We start from the raw sequence: 13,286 nt of genomic DNA, 5'->3' as shown, positions 1-13,286 counted from the left end.
GAGAGGGGCGGAAGCAAGCAAGCAAGTGTAAAACAAAAGAATAAGTCATTTACAATAGCCAAGAACACATCCACAGTTTGAAGGGGTGTATGATTAAATCGGCAGATTCCTCTCAGCATGATTTAGAAAGGTTTGGAGTAATTCTGTCCCTCGTACTTTGCTTTCTCTCCATTGAACATGCCACCATGTTCTTGTCTGATCTTAAGACGTTTCTCAATAGGGTTAGGCCTTGTTACTACTCATATGGTGTCTTGCTTTTACAACACCACTTTCCCCAGTCAACACCTTTTGCGGCGGGAGCTCAAGGACTTTGTTTCACAGATGAAGTGGGATGGGTAAAGAGGATCATGGCAGGCCCCCCCCCAAAAAAAAAATTAGCACACACGGGGGCCTCTGTCCAACTCAGGCTCTGTCCCTCTCAGACTCCTCTGGCAACTTTTTCAGGAGGAAAAGAATTCCCCAAATGGAAACTATACAACAGGGTTTCACTTCCTTTTGCAAGCTACAGTGGTACCTCGGGTTACATACGCTTCAGGTTACATACGCTTCATGTTACAGACTCCGCTAACCCAGAAATAGTACCTCGGGTTAAGAACTTTGCTTCAGGATGAGAACAGAAATCGTGCTCCGGCGGCATGGCAGCGGCAGGAGGCCCCATTGGCTAAAGTGGTGCTTCGGGTTAAGAACAGTTTCAGGTTAAGAACGGACCTCCGGAACAAATTAAGTACTTAACCCGAGGTACCACTGTATTTGCATGCTGCTCCTCACTCATGAGATACACTGGAACTGACAGGGAGCAGCAGCAACTAGCGACCCTGAAGGCAGCAGCCAGGAGACCTAGGCCTGGCCCTGACCTTCGCATTATGGCTGGGTTCACAACCACACCGTGTGTCTGTTTTGCAATAGGGGAAGGGGAAGACTGTAGTTAGTGGCAGAGCACATGTCTGGCATGCAGAAGGTCCCAGATTCAATTCCTAGCATCTCCGGGTAGGGCTTCTGTCTAAAATCCTAGAGGGCTGCTGCCAGTCATGTGGATAGTACTGAGCCTCATTTTGAAGACAAGTGCTGGGCCTCAGGTCAAGTGAATCCTGGTTCTGTGGTTTTAGAAAATATCTGAAGGCAGCCCAGTTTAAGGAAGCTTTTAATATTTGATGAATTATTGTATTTTAATATTTTGCTGGAAGCTGCTCCGAGTGGCTGAGGAAACCCAGTCGGATGGGCAGGGTATAAATTATTATTATTATTATTACTACTACTACTACTACTACTACTACTACTACTACTACCTTGTTCTCGATGTCTGTATTATAAGGAAACGCACTAACATGTTTTATCTTTTCCCCCCTCACCTGCAGGTTTCATTGGTTAGTTTAGTAGCCAATGCTCTGGGCTATTCTGAACTGGGTGCCATTAAATCACTTCGAACACTAAGAGCTTTGAGGCCTTTAAGAGCCCTGTCACGATTTGAAGGAATGAGGGTGAGATAGCCATGAAATAACCCTGAAATAATATGTGCATGAAACATGACTATCCACGCAGAATAAAGAATGACAAATCCATGTTGAAATGTTGCACTATATATATATTTTTTCTTTACTGCATGCCACAATCACCAGTGTTTCTAAAAGCTTATCATTTCTACAGTCTTTGGGGAGGTTTCCTTCTCAGCCAAGCATTTACGTCTCGGTCCCTTGCATGTATGTTGCATAAAAAGTTATTTCAGGATTGCATTGGTTGTGTTAGGACACTCCAGAATGATCAGATTTGTGTGTGAGTGTACAGGGCTATGTGTACTTTTCAACTCCCAGATTAAAATATTGAGGTCAAGCAGTCCAAAGTTTGCAGCAAGGAAAGCTGGATTTTGGAACATCACTGGGTTACACAGTCTGAGAAATTGTGCATTTATATTTCTCTGCTACATAGTTTGTTTGGCAATTTTTACCATGTTGCATAGTCTTATGAGTCATGGGAGGGCCAAAGGATTGAACTGAAGCAGCTGCACTCCTGCCCCCCACCCCAAAAAAAAGCTTGTTTAGCCACATGCCTGGCTTCTGAGCTTTCAACAAACCTTGCCCACATATTTTCAAGGATACTTTTGCAGGCAGAAGAGTTATAAATGCTCCACCAGGCATAATATCCTGCACTCCCACATACATACAGCCCTGTATGCATTCCCGACAAGGCTACACAGCATTAAATAAAAGTTGCATGTTTTCAATCTGAGCATCACTTGAAAACTGTAGAAAACATGTTGAAGATGGCTTAACTGCTGTCACTTCAGCAGTAGAATGCAGGTGAGTGTGTTCATGGTTTAATAGTTCAACCTAGTGAACTTGTGGTCAGGAATCTATACTCAAATCAAAAACCTTTCAACAACACAATATTCCAGTGTATAAAGGTCACCATACTAAGGACCTAAACCTGAAGACTGAGGGAGCGCAAATCACATAAATGATAAGGGCACAAATTTAGTTTTCAGGGTCTCCAAATTCCGGATTCTTCTCTCATGAAATCCAACAACAGGAATGAATTCTGCTTATTGGGATTTGACACACAGATAATTAGATGGTGCACTGGACTCCAGCCTTCAGACTCTCACAAAATTTCCACCCAAATTTGTAGACCAAACGGGGAGAAGAAAATCTTTTAAGAGCAGCATAATCCCTATAATCCAATCTTTCTTTCCAAGGACAAAATTGGACAGAATTGCCACCACTGCAGGTGACATATAATACCTGTTCCACATTTGTTAGATTGTTTAGTGTATCAGTGCCTGCATTTAGGAACTCCCTATAATAATACCCTTTTTGGGTAACTGCTAAAAACATTCTTGCTTAGACAAGCCAACCCAGATACTTAGAAAGTTGAGTTTAATCTGGTTTTAGTATTTTATCTTTTGTATGGTTTTAAAGTATGGTTGTGAATTTTTCTTGATTTTACTGCTTTCTCTTTTTTGTCAACCGCTTTGAGGTTTGTTTGTTTTTACGATCAAGCAGTGTATAAATTTTATGAAATAAATAATAAAAATTTACCCTGGTAGACTAAAAAGGCATACTAAACAAAGCAATGAAAGAGAGCTCGAGTGTGAAGCTAAGGAGCATGAACTCCTCATTAGCAGTATATTAGAAAGTATTTGCATCACCTGGGGAAAAGTGTGGGTGATGTCTTTTACTTTAAAGTCATAAGGATGGCTATCTATAGGGCAAGAATGTGGAAGCTCCAGTCCTCCATGGCTGAGAGGAGTTGGAGTCCAATGACCTCTAGAGAGCTACAGGTTCCCCAGCCATCTTTTAGGATGTTTATATGATGCTTCTGGTTTGGTCCAGCAACTCATTTGACCTCTCTGATGGCCACATTGATATCTACCTTCCAGTAAATAATTTAGGTTTTATGATTTGGGGTTGGGGGTGGGATAGGGAGAAGGTTTGTTCAGTGCCTGTAGGTTTCAAGATGATGGAAGGGTGCAGAAGGGTTGCAAAGTCCTCAGCAAACAAAACTGTGGATCTGCAAGGTGGACATGTCCCCAAGACTATACATAGCATGCATCAAGGCTTCACCTATCTTGCAATAAACCCTTACATTTCCTCCGTTTTTTATGCAAAACATATTGATATCTAGTTTAATGCAAAACATGTTCGTGCTCACGGAAGGGCTTTTGATTCAGCATCCACTAATGGAAAAGGAAGAGAAGGTGGTTTTTGCAAATTCCCTCTGCACTTTCCAACTTGGGGGGGGGGGTCCTCCAAACTATGGAGCTAATTTGGAGGAGGGGCACTGGGGACTGCAGTGGTGAGGGGGAATATGCAAAAAAATAATAATTGCCCCCTCTTCTCTTCTGTTAGCAGACACCTCTGCTGAATCAAAATACCTCCTGTGAACACAAGGGCATGAATTGGATTCTGCACTTAATATTAACATCCAATGAAATGTGCATTTGCCAACAAAAGCTCAGGCTGCTTCAGAAGTCATATTTTCATTTTAGAGCAAAGTCAAATCAATGCACATAGTTTTCCTAAAGAGAAGTGTAGCTATTTCATAAATTAGCCTTGAATTTATTTGGCTATATTTAACAGGAATGTGCATTTCTCCTTATTAAAGGCTTATTAAAGAATTAGGGTTGAAGACTGAATGCTTAAGCATCTCAGCCATTCCCTGTTTGAAGGCCTAGTTTGTTGCACAGTTATAGGTCTTTGATTTATATTCTTGGTATTTAACTTTTCTCTCTCTCTTTTTTCCTGCCTAGTGCACACAAATGTTACGATTCCATCTTGCCACTATCAGGTTTTATTTTACTTTTTGCACTTACTTGCTTTCCCTGTAGAGTTTAGTTCCTGCTTCTTTGTCTTGTTTCTTTTGCACAGTACCATTAACAACGGGATTTTCTATTAACATGCATCAACCCCCTCCCACATATATGTGTATATGTATTTAAAACAGCCTAAGTGTCGAAATTGTAAAGACGCGAATAGAAATTTGGAAGCTATACTCTTCAGCTGTAAAAGATAAATCGGAATTTTCTTTTTCTTTTCTGTCCAATTTTCATGATAGGTGGTTGTCAATGCTCTGGTTGGCGCAATCCCTTCCATCATGAATGTGCTCTTGGTTTGCCTCATATTCTGGCTGATCTTCAGCATCATGGGCGTAAACCTGTTTGCTGGCAAGTTCTACCACTGTGTTAACACCACGACAGGTGAAATGTTTAATATTAGCGAGGTTGACAATAAAACTCAGTGTGAGGAGCTCATCAACGACAATCAGCCTGCCCGGTGGAAAAATGTGAAAGTAAATTTTGACAATGTTGGAGCTGGTTACCTCGCTCTGCTTCAAGTTGTAAGTAGTTTAGTTTTCCTACCCTATACTCCCTGCATAAAATACCAGTGCATAGGATCAGGCTCAGAGGTTCTGCCATCCCTGGGTGGGCTCGAACCAATAACCTGGTTAACAGCCAGACGCGCTGACGCATTGCGCCACAGGCGGTGTTGATACAACTCCTCCGCCAAATTTTGACATCAACATTCCCTGCATACATGTCTGTAGGTTTATAACTGTGCTTAATGTTTGCATTTTATCTGCAGGCTACTTTTAAAGGATGGATGGATATCATGTATGCAGCTGTTGATTCAAGAGATGTAAGTATCAGTATACATTCCATCATACATGTAAGCACTAATTCTTGAGTACGTTCTTGTACGTTACCTTCTGTTGGTAACTCGTGGGAGTCTGCTTGGCAATCCCTGCAGTCAAAATATTGTTGGTTTTTCTGTGATGTACAGATGACCAGCCCATAGGTCTCCTGACCTAAGGAACTAAAAAAACCACTCCAATTTTGGGCTCATTGTTTATAACACAGTAGTTGCATACAGATAGATACACATGCTAGGCTGTTTCTTCTTCTTCTTTTCATTGAATTGGTGTGCTTTGAAGAAAATGGGTGGTTGTTTTCTGCTTCGTGTGTCTATGTTGAGATCCTGCAATTTCTTGTTGGATTGTAGGTAGAAGATCAGCCGTATTATGAGGCCAACCTCTACATGTATCTTTATTTTGTTATCTTCATCATCTTTGGATCATTTTTTACTTTAAACCTTTTCATTGGTGTCATCATAGATAACTTCAATCAACAAAAAAAGAAGATAAGTATTTAAGGGGTTTTCTCTATTCTCTGGAAATAAAGCTACAGTGGTACCTCGGTTTTTGAACGTAATACCATGGAAGACCATTCGAGTTCCGAAATGTTCAAAAACTGAGGACTCAATAGCCGACAGCTAGGCCTCCGGATCTTGCACTCAGCGGAAGCCGCATGGCATGTTCGACTTCCAAGGCGTGTTCGAAAACTGAAGCATTTACTTCCAGGTTTTCAGTGTTCGAAAACCAAAACGTTCAACTTCCGAGATGTCCGAAAACCGAGGTACCACTGTGCTATAAATATTTGGTGTGGTGTTTTTTAATCGCCAAACCTAAGTCCTGCCTGGTGTGAAGTAATCGTCTTAGAACATTAAAAGAATAGACAGTTTTTCATTTATTTAAAATGCTCGCATTAGAAGCTGACATTTATTTCTGCTCCACTTGAAGTAAAAAAATAAAATAAAAAGTATGATATCACTTCAAGACCCTGAGAGTTTAACTTGTAATGTGTAACTTGGGGGGTTGGGGGGGGATATATATTCCGTTTTTCTGTCATTATAAAGGCCCTTAGACAGCAATCAAGTCTAAATGAAACATTGAAAACGCTAAAAACATTACAGCACAGCAGCAAAGCCAGAAAAGAGGCAAAATGAATGCACAGTTAATCATCTTGCAAGTCCTACCCACCCCTTGACTATGCTAAGAAAAAGCATAATTTACAGTGTGACAAAAAGACAGCAACAATGGAACCAAATAGGCTTCTTGCACAAATCTGGTCCAGGACCCACACTGACTACCTGCCCATAATACCTCAGATAACAAGGTGTTAGGGAGAATGACCCCCTGCTGTTCATTTAAGTGGATGCGTACTTGTGGGTCGCGTTGACGTTCATGATTTCCATTTAGGACCATAAAGTAAGGTTACCAGATTTTTTTCAATGAATCCGGGGACACTTTTCAACTTCCTACTAAATAGATGGATTTTGTAAGGGGAGTGATTTGTAAATCCGGGGACTGTCCCCGGGAAACGGGGATGTCTGGTAACCTTACCATAAAGGCTGAAACCAGCACTTTGAACTGGGCCCATGAAATAGCTTGGTAGGCTATCAATATGGTGTAATATGAGAGTAATATGCATTGGCCCATGAAGGCTCTCATTGGCCTCTAGTATAAACTGGAACTTACGTGGTGTTTTAACCAGTGTTTTAAAATGCGCTCAGTTAATCAGAGCATAAGTTAATCTGCGGACGTGTTTTGTAACATGATTTGTTTTCGTTTCATTTCTTTACTTTGGAGGCCAGGACATCTTTATGACGGAAGAACAGAAGAAGTATTATAATGCCATGAAGAAATTAGGGTCTAAAAAGCCACAAAAACCTATACCTAGGCCAGGGGTAAGGATTTCTTTCTACTTCATATATTTGAAGATTCAGCGTTGTCTATCGAAAGTCTATATAAGCCATTTAATATACTATTTTTTTAAAAAAAAAAATCTAAGCAGTACGCAAAAAAAACCATGAAAAAATAAAACTATGAACTTCTTTACCCTGGGCTTCGATACTGGAGAAGTCTGTTTACAGCTTATTTTTGTGACTGGTTTGTTTTAGACTGTTTTAATATTTAGACTCATAGAATTATAGAGTTAGAAGGGACGCCCAAGGATCATCTAGTCCAACCCTCTGCAATGCAGGACGATGCACCTGTCCCATAGGGGGATCAAACTTGCAACCTTGGTGTTATCAGCCCCATGCTGTCACCAACTGAGCTACATGGCAATGGTATTAATATTGTAAATGGTTGTAACCTGCCCTAGGACCTTATGATGAAATATTGGAATAAATAATAGTAATAACAACAACAATAGGCCCAGATAAAAAGAGGGATTCAGAAATAACCAGGTCCCATCTTATGGGTCAGGGAAAGTCTGAGCCAAAAAAAATATGTCTTCACAAACTCTCTGAAGTAACCAATAGGTGATGCTTCTTGCATGGCAGATGAAAGAACTTCCAACAATGTAGAGGCAGTGGCAACAATTTGCCACCTGCTCTCTGCTTTCATTCTTAATTATACCCTAATCATGTTTTCCCCACCTCTTACATTTTCAAGTAATATAGGGTGAAATTATTGTTGTTTATGCTGGCCAGTTTAAATATACGAAACTTTAGATAGCAGTGGCCTTAATATTTTGGTTCACCACATGCCTGACTCTTAGGGCAGCTCAGATGAAATTGAGGTTGTTGATTGCTTTTCTGGTTGCCTCCCAATAATGTTCAAAGAAGCAAGAGCTCTAGCAATTACTTCTCAAAAAGCTAAGGTGCTAGGAAGCAGATTTAATAGCCTGATCCTTCAAAAGAAGAGGGCCAGATATAGCTAGATGATAGGTAGATAGATAGATAGATAGATAGATAGATAGATAGATAGATAGATAGATGATGATAGATGATAGATAGATAGATGATAGATAGATAGAGATGATAGATAGATAGATAGATAGATAGATGATAGATAGATAGATAGATAGATAGATAGATAGATAGATAGATAGATAGATATAGATAGATAGATAGATGATAGATAGATAGATGATAGATAGATAGATATAGATAGATAGATAGATAGATGATAGATAGATGATAGATAGATAGATAGATAGATAGATAGATAGATAGATAGATAGATAGATAGATATAGATATGTTTGTAAAGAGAGTTATTTTCACATTGTTCACATTTTCTGTTTTTATTTTTAACAGAACAAATTCCAAGGCATGGTCTTTGATTTTGTAACAAAACAAGCCTTTGACATAAGCATCATGATTCTTATCTGCCTTAACATGGTCACCATGATGGTGGAAACAGATGACCAAAGTAAAGAAATGGAAACCATTTTATCTAGGATTAATCTAGTGTTCATTGTGCTTTTCACTGGCGAATGTGTACTCAAACTGATTTCACTTCGTCATTATTACTTCACCATTGGATGGAACATCTTTGATTTCGTAGTTGTCATTCTCTCCATTGTAGGTAAGAACCATTTCTTTCCATGAAGGCGTAGCCTGACGAGCCGTTTCATATATTATGGGGGTTTTTTCCCCCTTCTCAAACTGGAGAAGTGTTTATATCACACCCACATAATTGTGTATGATGAATGGACACCTGTCTGTTGCATGATGTAAAAGCAGTGGGAAGGCATGGTTGGCTGTGACTTCCTGTTGTGCTTACAAACAGAAAATAAATAAATCTATACATATATGCTGGCTACATATGACCGTATGATGAACACTTCTGCCTACACATGTATAATATTTCATGAAGGTATCTGTGAAGGTAAGTGTGATATTTGTAGATAAAAGTTATCATGTATGTAGATCCTACAGAAAAACACAAATTTGCTTCATCATATGTCCTAACCACAGTCTGACTAGCACTCTAAAGTCAGCCAAACTATTTTGGAATGTTTTTTAAAATCATTTTTCATGAATTTCTATTATGTTTCTTACTAGTTTTGTGATGCTATCAAATTAACAGTTGTAAAATGTGCTTAAGATAACTGAAGATTAACAAATGACAAAATAGAATATTTGTTTTTCTTCATTGTTAAGCTTCATGTATATTAAATTACATCCACATAGTTGTCCCACAGTTTTCACATTGTAATTAAAACAACACACGTTTTCAAGATGTTTTACAAGATAACCTACTTCCCTGTGGTTATGCTTTGTGTACCTCTGTCTTATGTATCTGCATTAAGAAAAACATTAATATTTACAGTATAAGCACAACTGGGACATATTAAATTACATTCACATGCTGACATCCATGCTGTGTTCTTTTTCCTTGTGACTAATATGGTCATATTCAAGGCACTCTAGAAAAGAACTCACTTTGCTTTAGATTTCTTTCACCCATGGAGCTGGTTCACTTAGCACACTAAACCATAGCTGGTTTTGAATCCTGTTTAATTGTGAAAATGTCTCCCACTCCTTACATAAATTCCCCCTCCATGGGTGCCGCACACAGCAGAAATAAATCACAGTATAGCTTGTCATGTCATGAAAACCCCCAAAGTGGTTTAATTTTTTCAATAAATAAAACATGAGTGGTAAGTTAAAAATGTCAAGAACAAACCTTGGCTTACTTCTGTCTTACCACAATCATGGTCTGCATGACACAACAAGCCATACTGTGGTTTGTTTCTGTTGTGCAGAGCACCCACATGGGGGGGGGGGGGTGTCTGAAGATGTGTAGGGAGTGAGAACGATATAAAGTATAGTTTAAAACAAACTATGGTTCAGCACAACCTGCAAACCAGCTCATAGCATGAATCTTGAGTATAATGTCCAATTCATGTTCCTACACAATATGAAACATCTGGTTATAAAACTGGTGTTGCCTTAAATATTTTTCTTTGCAGGTATGTTCCTAGCAGAAATCATTGAAAAATACTTTGTGTCGCCCACCTTGTTCCGAGTGATCCGACTTGCCAGGATAGGCCGCATCCTGCGTCTCATCAAGGGTGCTAAAGGGATCCGCACTCTGCTTTTTGCCTTGATGATGTCTCTCCCTGCCTTGTTCAACATCGGTCTTCTCCTTTTCCTGGTCATGTTCATCTACGCTATATTTGGAATGTCCAACTTTGCCTACGTGAAGAGAGAAGTGGGCATTGATGACATGTTCAACTTTGAAACTTTTGGCAACAGCATGCTCTGTCTCTTTCAAATTACCACCTCTGCTGGCTGGGATGGGTTGCTAGCTCCAATTCTCAACAGTGGGCCACCAGACTGTGACCCTGAGATAGACCACCCAGGAAGTTCGGTCAAAGGAGACTGCGGCAATCCCTCCGTTGGGATCTTCTTCTTTGTTAGTTACATTATCATATCATTTTTAGTTGTAGTGAACATGTATATTGCTGTGATTTTGGAGAACTTCAGCGTTGCTACAGAAGAAAGTGCTGAGCCTTTGAGCGAGGACGACTTTGAGATGTTCTATGAGGTCTGGGAAAAGTTTGATCCGGATGCAACCCAGTTTATAGAGTACTGCAAACTCTTTGATTTTGCAGCTTCTCTGGAACCGCCTCTTCTCATTGCAAAACCAAACCACGTTCAGCTTATTGCGATGGATCTACCCATGGTAAGCGGTGACCGAATTCACTGCCTTGACATCTTGTTTGCCTTTACAAAGCGTGTTTTGGGAGAAAGCGAAGAAATGGATTTGCTCAGAGTGCAAATGGAAGACCGGTTCATGGCAGCCAACCCTTCGAAAGTGTCCTATGAGCCAATTACAACCACCCTGAAACGAAAGCAAGAGGAAGTGTCTGCCACCATCATCCAGCGGGCTTTCAGGAGTTTCCTCTTAAAACAAAAAGTGAAAAAAGTGACCTCTATGTATAATAAAGACAAGTGCAAAGACGGCATTGCCCTTCCCATCAAAGACACGATTCCTGATAAATTTAACAGGAACTCGACTCCTCTGGAGAAAACAGAGGAAAGCTCCTCCACCACCTCCCCACCTTCCTACGATAGCGTTACCAAGCCAGGCAAACAGAAATATGAAAAGGGCAAAACGGACAGAGACTATAAAAGTAAAGATGCCAGGGCTAGCAAAAAGTGAAGCAAACTTTTTACGTTCCTGTTTGTGTGCAAATTTGTTTACAGCCTTTGAAAGGGTACGTATCCTGTCAGCGAGACTCCCTTGGGAGATTTATGCCAAACCTGTCAGTTTATACTTTATAAATATATGACATAGCTATATCTATATATGTATATAAACAGATAAAATCTCTCTAAAGGTCAGTGCCTATAACAAGACAGTGACCCCTCGTCACCAAACTAACTCTGTAAAACAGGGTGGAAGCCGGCTGTCCTCACTCACAGCCGGGAGGGTGGAAGAGAGACAGACAGGAACAGAGACAAAATGGCTGTTCCAAGAGGTGCACAACGCTATAGCCTATGTGTTTAAAATACTGCAAGACACTTGGTCGGTAAGTGTTTTCACTGTGTCTATTTCAACTGCCACATTTGCCATATTTTTACACACACACGCACACACACACAGTGTAGGTGGGTTTATCATTAAAAACAAAAAACATTCACAGGGTGTTTACTATTATATGTGACTATTTTTGTAAAACGGGTTTTCTGTTGCGGCGGGAGGGAAGGGGTGGGGTTACCAGGACCACGTGTTCTACTCTCTGGTTCTCTGTCACATGCAGACAGAGAAGCAAACTGCATGAAGGCATGCTGCGCTTAACAGATCCTGCATGGAACCGACGTGACGTCATCAGGCAGAGTTTTAAACCACTTCCGTATTTCAAGGTTGGCTCCGATATTTTTTTAAAAAGCGATTTTACACCTTCTGTTGACCGATCAGGCAAATCCACTTGTGCCTGCAGTTGATTAAAAAAATCCCCAAATGGATTGTTTTTATGCTGAACACTCAATCCGTGCATACACACACTCATACACACTATCTCAGTCCTAGGTATTTCTCTAAATCCAGCCCTTTGCCCAAGGTGAGATCGTCTCTGCATGGAACAATCACTTCCGTCACAGGTTAATTCCCAGTACCGAGCATCTGTTCAGCAGGAATAGGGAACAGACAAAAGTGTCCCATGCCAGAGGTGCCTGTTGACTGGTCAAATGGTTTCGGGAGTAAAGTAGTGCAAAAATAGGCCCGGAAATGGGCAAAAAAGGATAGGGTCTTAAAAGTATTACTTTGTCTTAAAAGTACTGTATAGTCCTCTGCTCTCAGTATAGTTCATGCCTAAATCTTAGAAACAAAGACAAAAAACAAACACCAGTTTAACTCTGTGATGTAAATACTCATTTTATAGTTGTACATATTTGAGCATACAAGCAAATGGTTTGGCCACAGTGTATTTCTGCAAACATGTGCCACAGCAGGTCTAGCTTGCAAGCTCTCGGCAGATGATATCTTATATTCTATACCATTACAGATAACTGGGAGGGCACTGGTGCATGTGAATATTGCCTTTGCTACGACTGCACCTTGCTCCTTCCATGATCCACTTTCATTTTCTAGAGGAAGTAGTGAAGTGAATGAAATCGCCTCATTTCTTCCTATCACTGAGCAATAGTTGGCAGTTATCAATGAGCTTTCCCCCCCCCCCCATTTTTTCCTCTCAGCCTTCTAAAGTTTCAACAGGCTACAATACAGTGTAGACCAAGACAGTATTGACAATACTGTAAGCTGTTTATCCTGTTGACAATGCAGTTAGCATATATAAATAATGTATAAAACAATGGCAGCATAATGTACATAAGATTCAGTTCAGATTCATGTAATTTTCTTTTCCACAGTCATTTTGTTTACTTTACATTCATTGTATCTTTCAGTTGAGACCTCCACAATACAAAAATAAACATAAAATAAAATGATGGAGACTTTGTTGCTTGCTCTGCTTTGTAACTCATTCCAATTAAGCATGTTGTTGCTGTTTTGGCTACATAATCATCAGCGCTTGAGGAATGATGGGCCGAGCCCACTTCATTCTGCTTTGTGCTGAGTCAGATGATTGTTGGAGATAAAAGTGACTGAACCTGGTCCTCTTTGTATGCAAAGCATGTACCGCTGAACTAGGGTCCTTCCCCTATTATACCAGCTAGGCAGATGTGCCCTAATATGGAATCCCTGCTTTGTGCAGAT

General features: G+C 40.2%; 1 protein-coding gene across 1 annotated transcript in view; it reads left to right on the top strand.

Annotated features, from left to right (window-relative positions):
• LOC144324858 (sodium channel protein type 2 subunit alpha-like) overlaps nt 1-13,029 on the top strand; it is an 80,017-nt gene extending 66,988 nt beyond the window's left edge. Inside the window, exons 22-28 of the mRNA XM_077936837.1 lie at nt 1,356-1,478; nt 4,549-4,830; nt 5,076-5,129; nt 5,493-5,630; nt 6,912-7,016; nt 8,375-8,645; nt 10,036-13,029. Of these exons, the coding sequence (XP_077792963.1) occupies nt 1,356-1,478; nt 4,549-4,830; nt 5,076-5,129; nt 5,493-5,630; nt 6,912-7,016; nt 8,375-8,645; nt 10,036-11,231 (2,169 nt within the window). The 3' untranslated portion in view covers nt 11,232-13,029. The remainder of the gene's footprint in view (nt 1-1,355; nt 1,479-4,548; nt 4,831-5,075; nt 5,130-5,492; nt 5,631-6,911; nt 7,017-8,374; nt 8,646-10,035) is intronic.
• The last annotated feature ends 257 nt before the right edge of the window (nt 13,030-13,286 follow it).

Source organism: Podarcis muralis, chromosome 1 (genome assembly GCF_964188315.1).
Source record: "Podarcis muralis chromosome 1, rPodMur119.hap1.1, whole genome shotgun sequence".
Taxonomy (NCBI): Eukaryota; Metazoa; Chordata; class Lepidosauria; order Squamata; family Lacertidae; genus Podarcis; species Podarcis muralis.
This window is presented reverse-complemented; position numbering and strand designations above follow the sequence as displayed.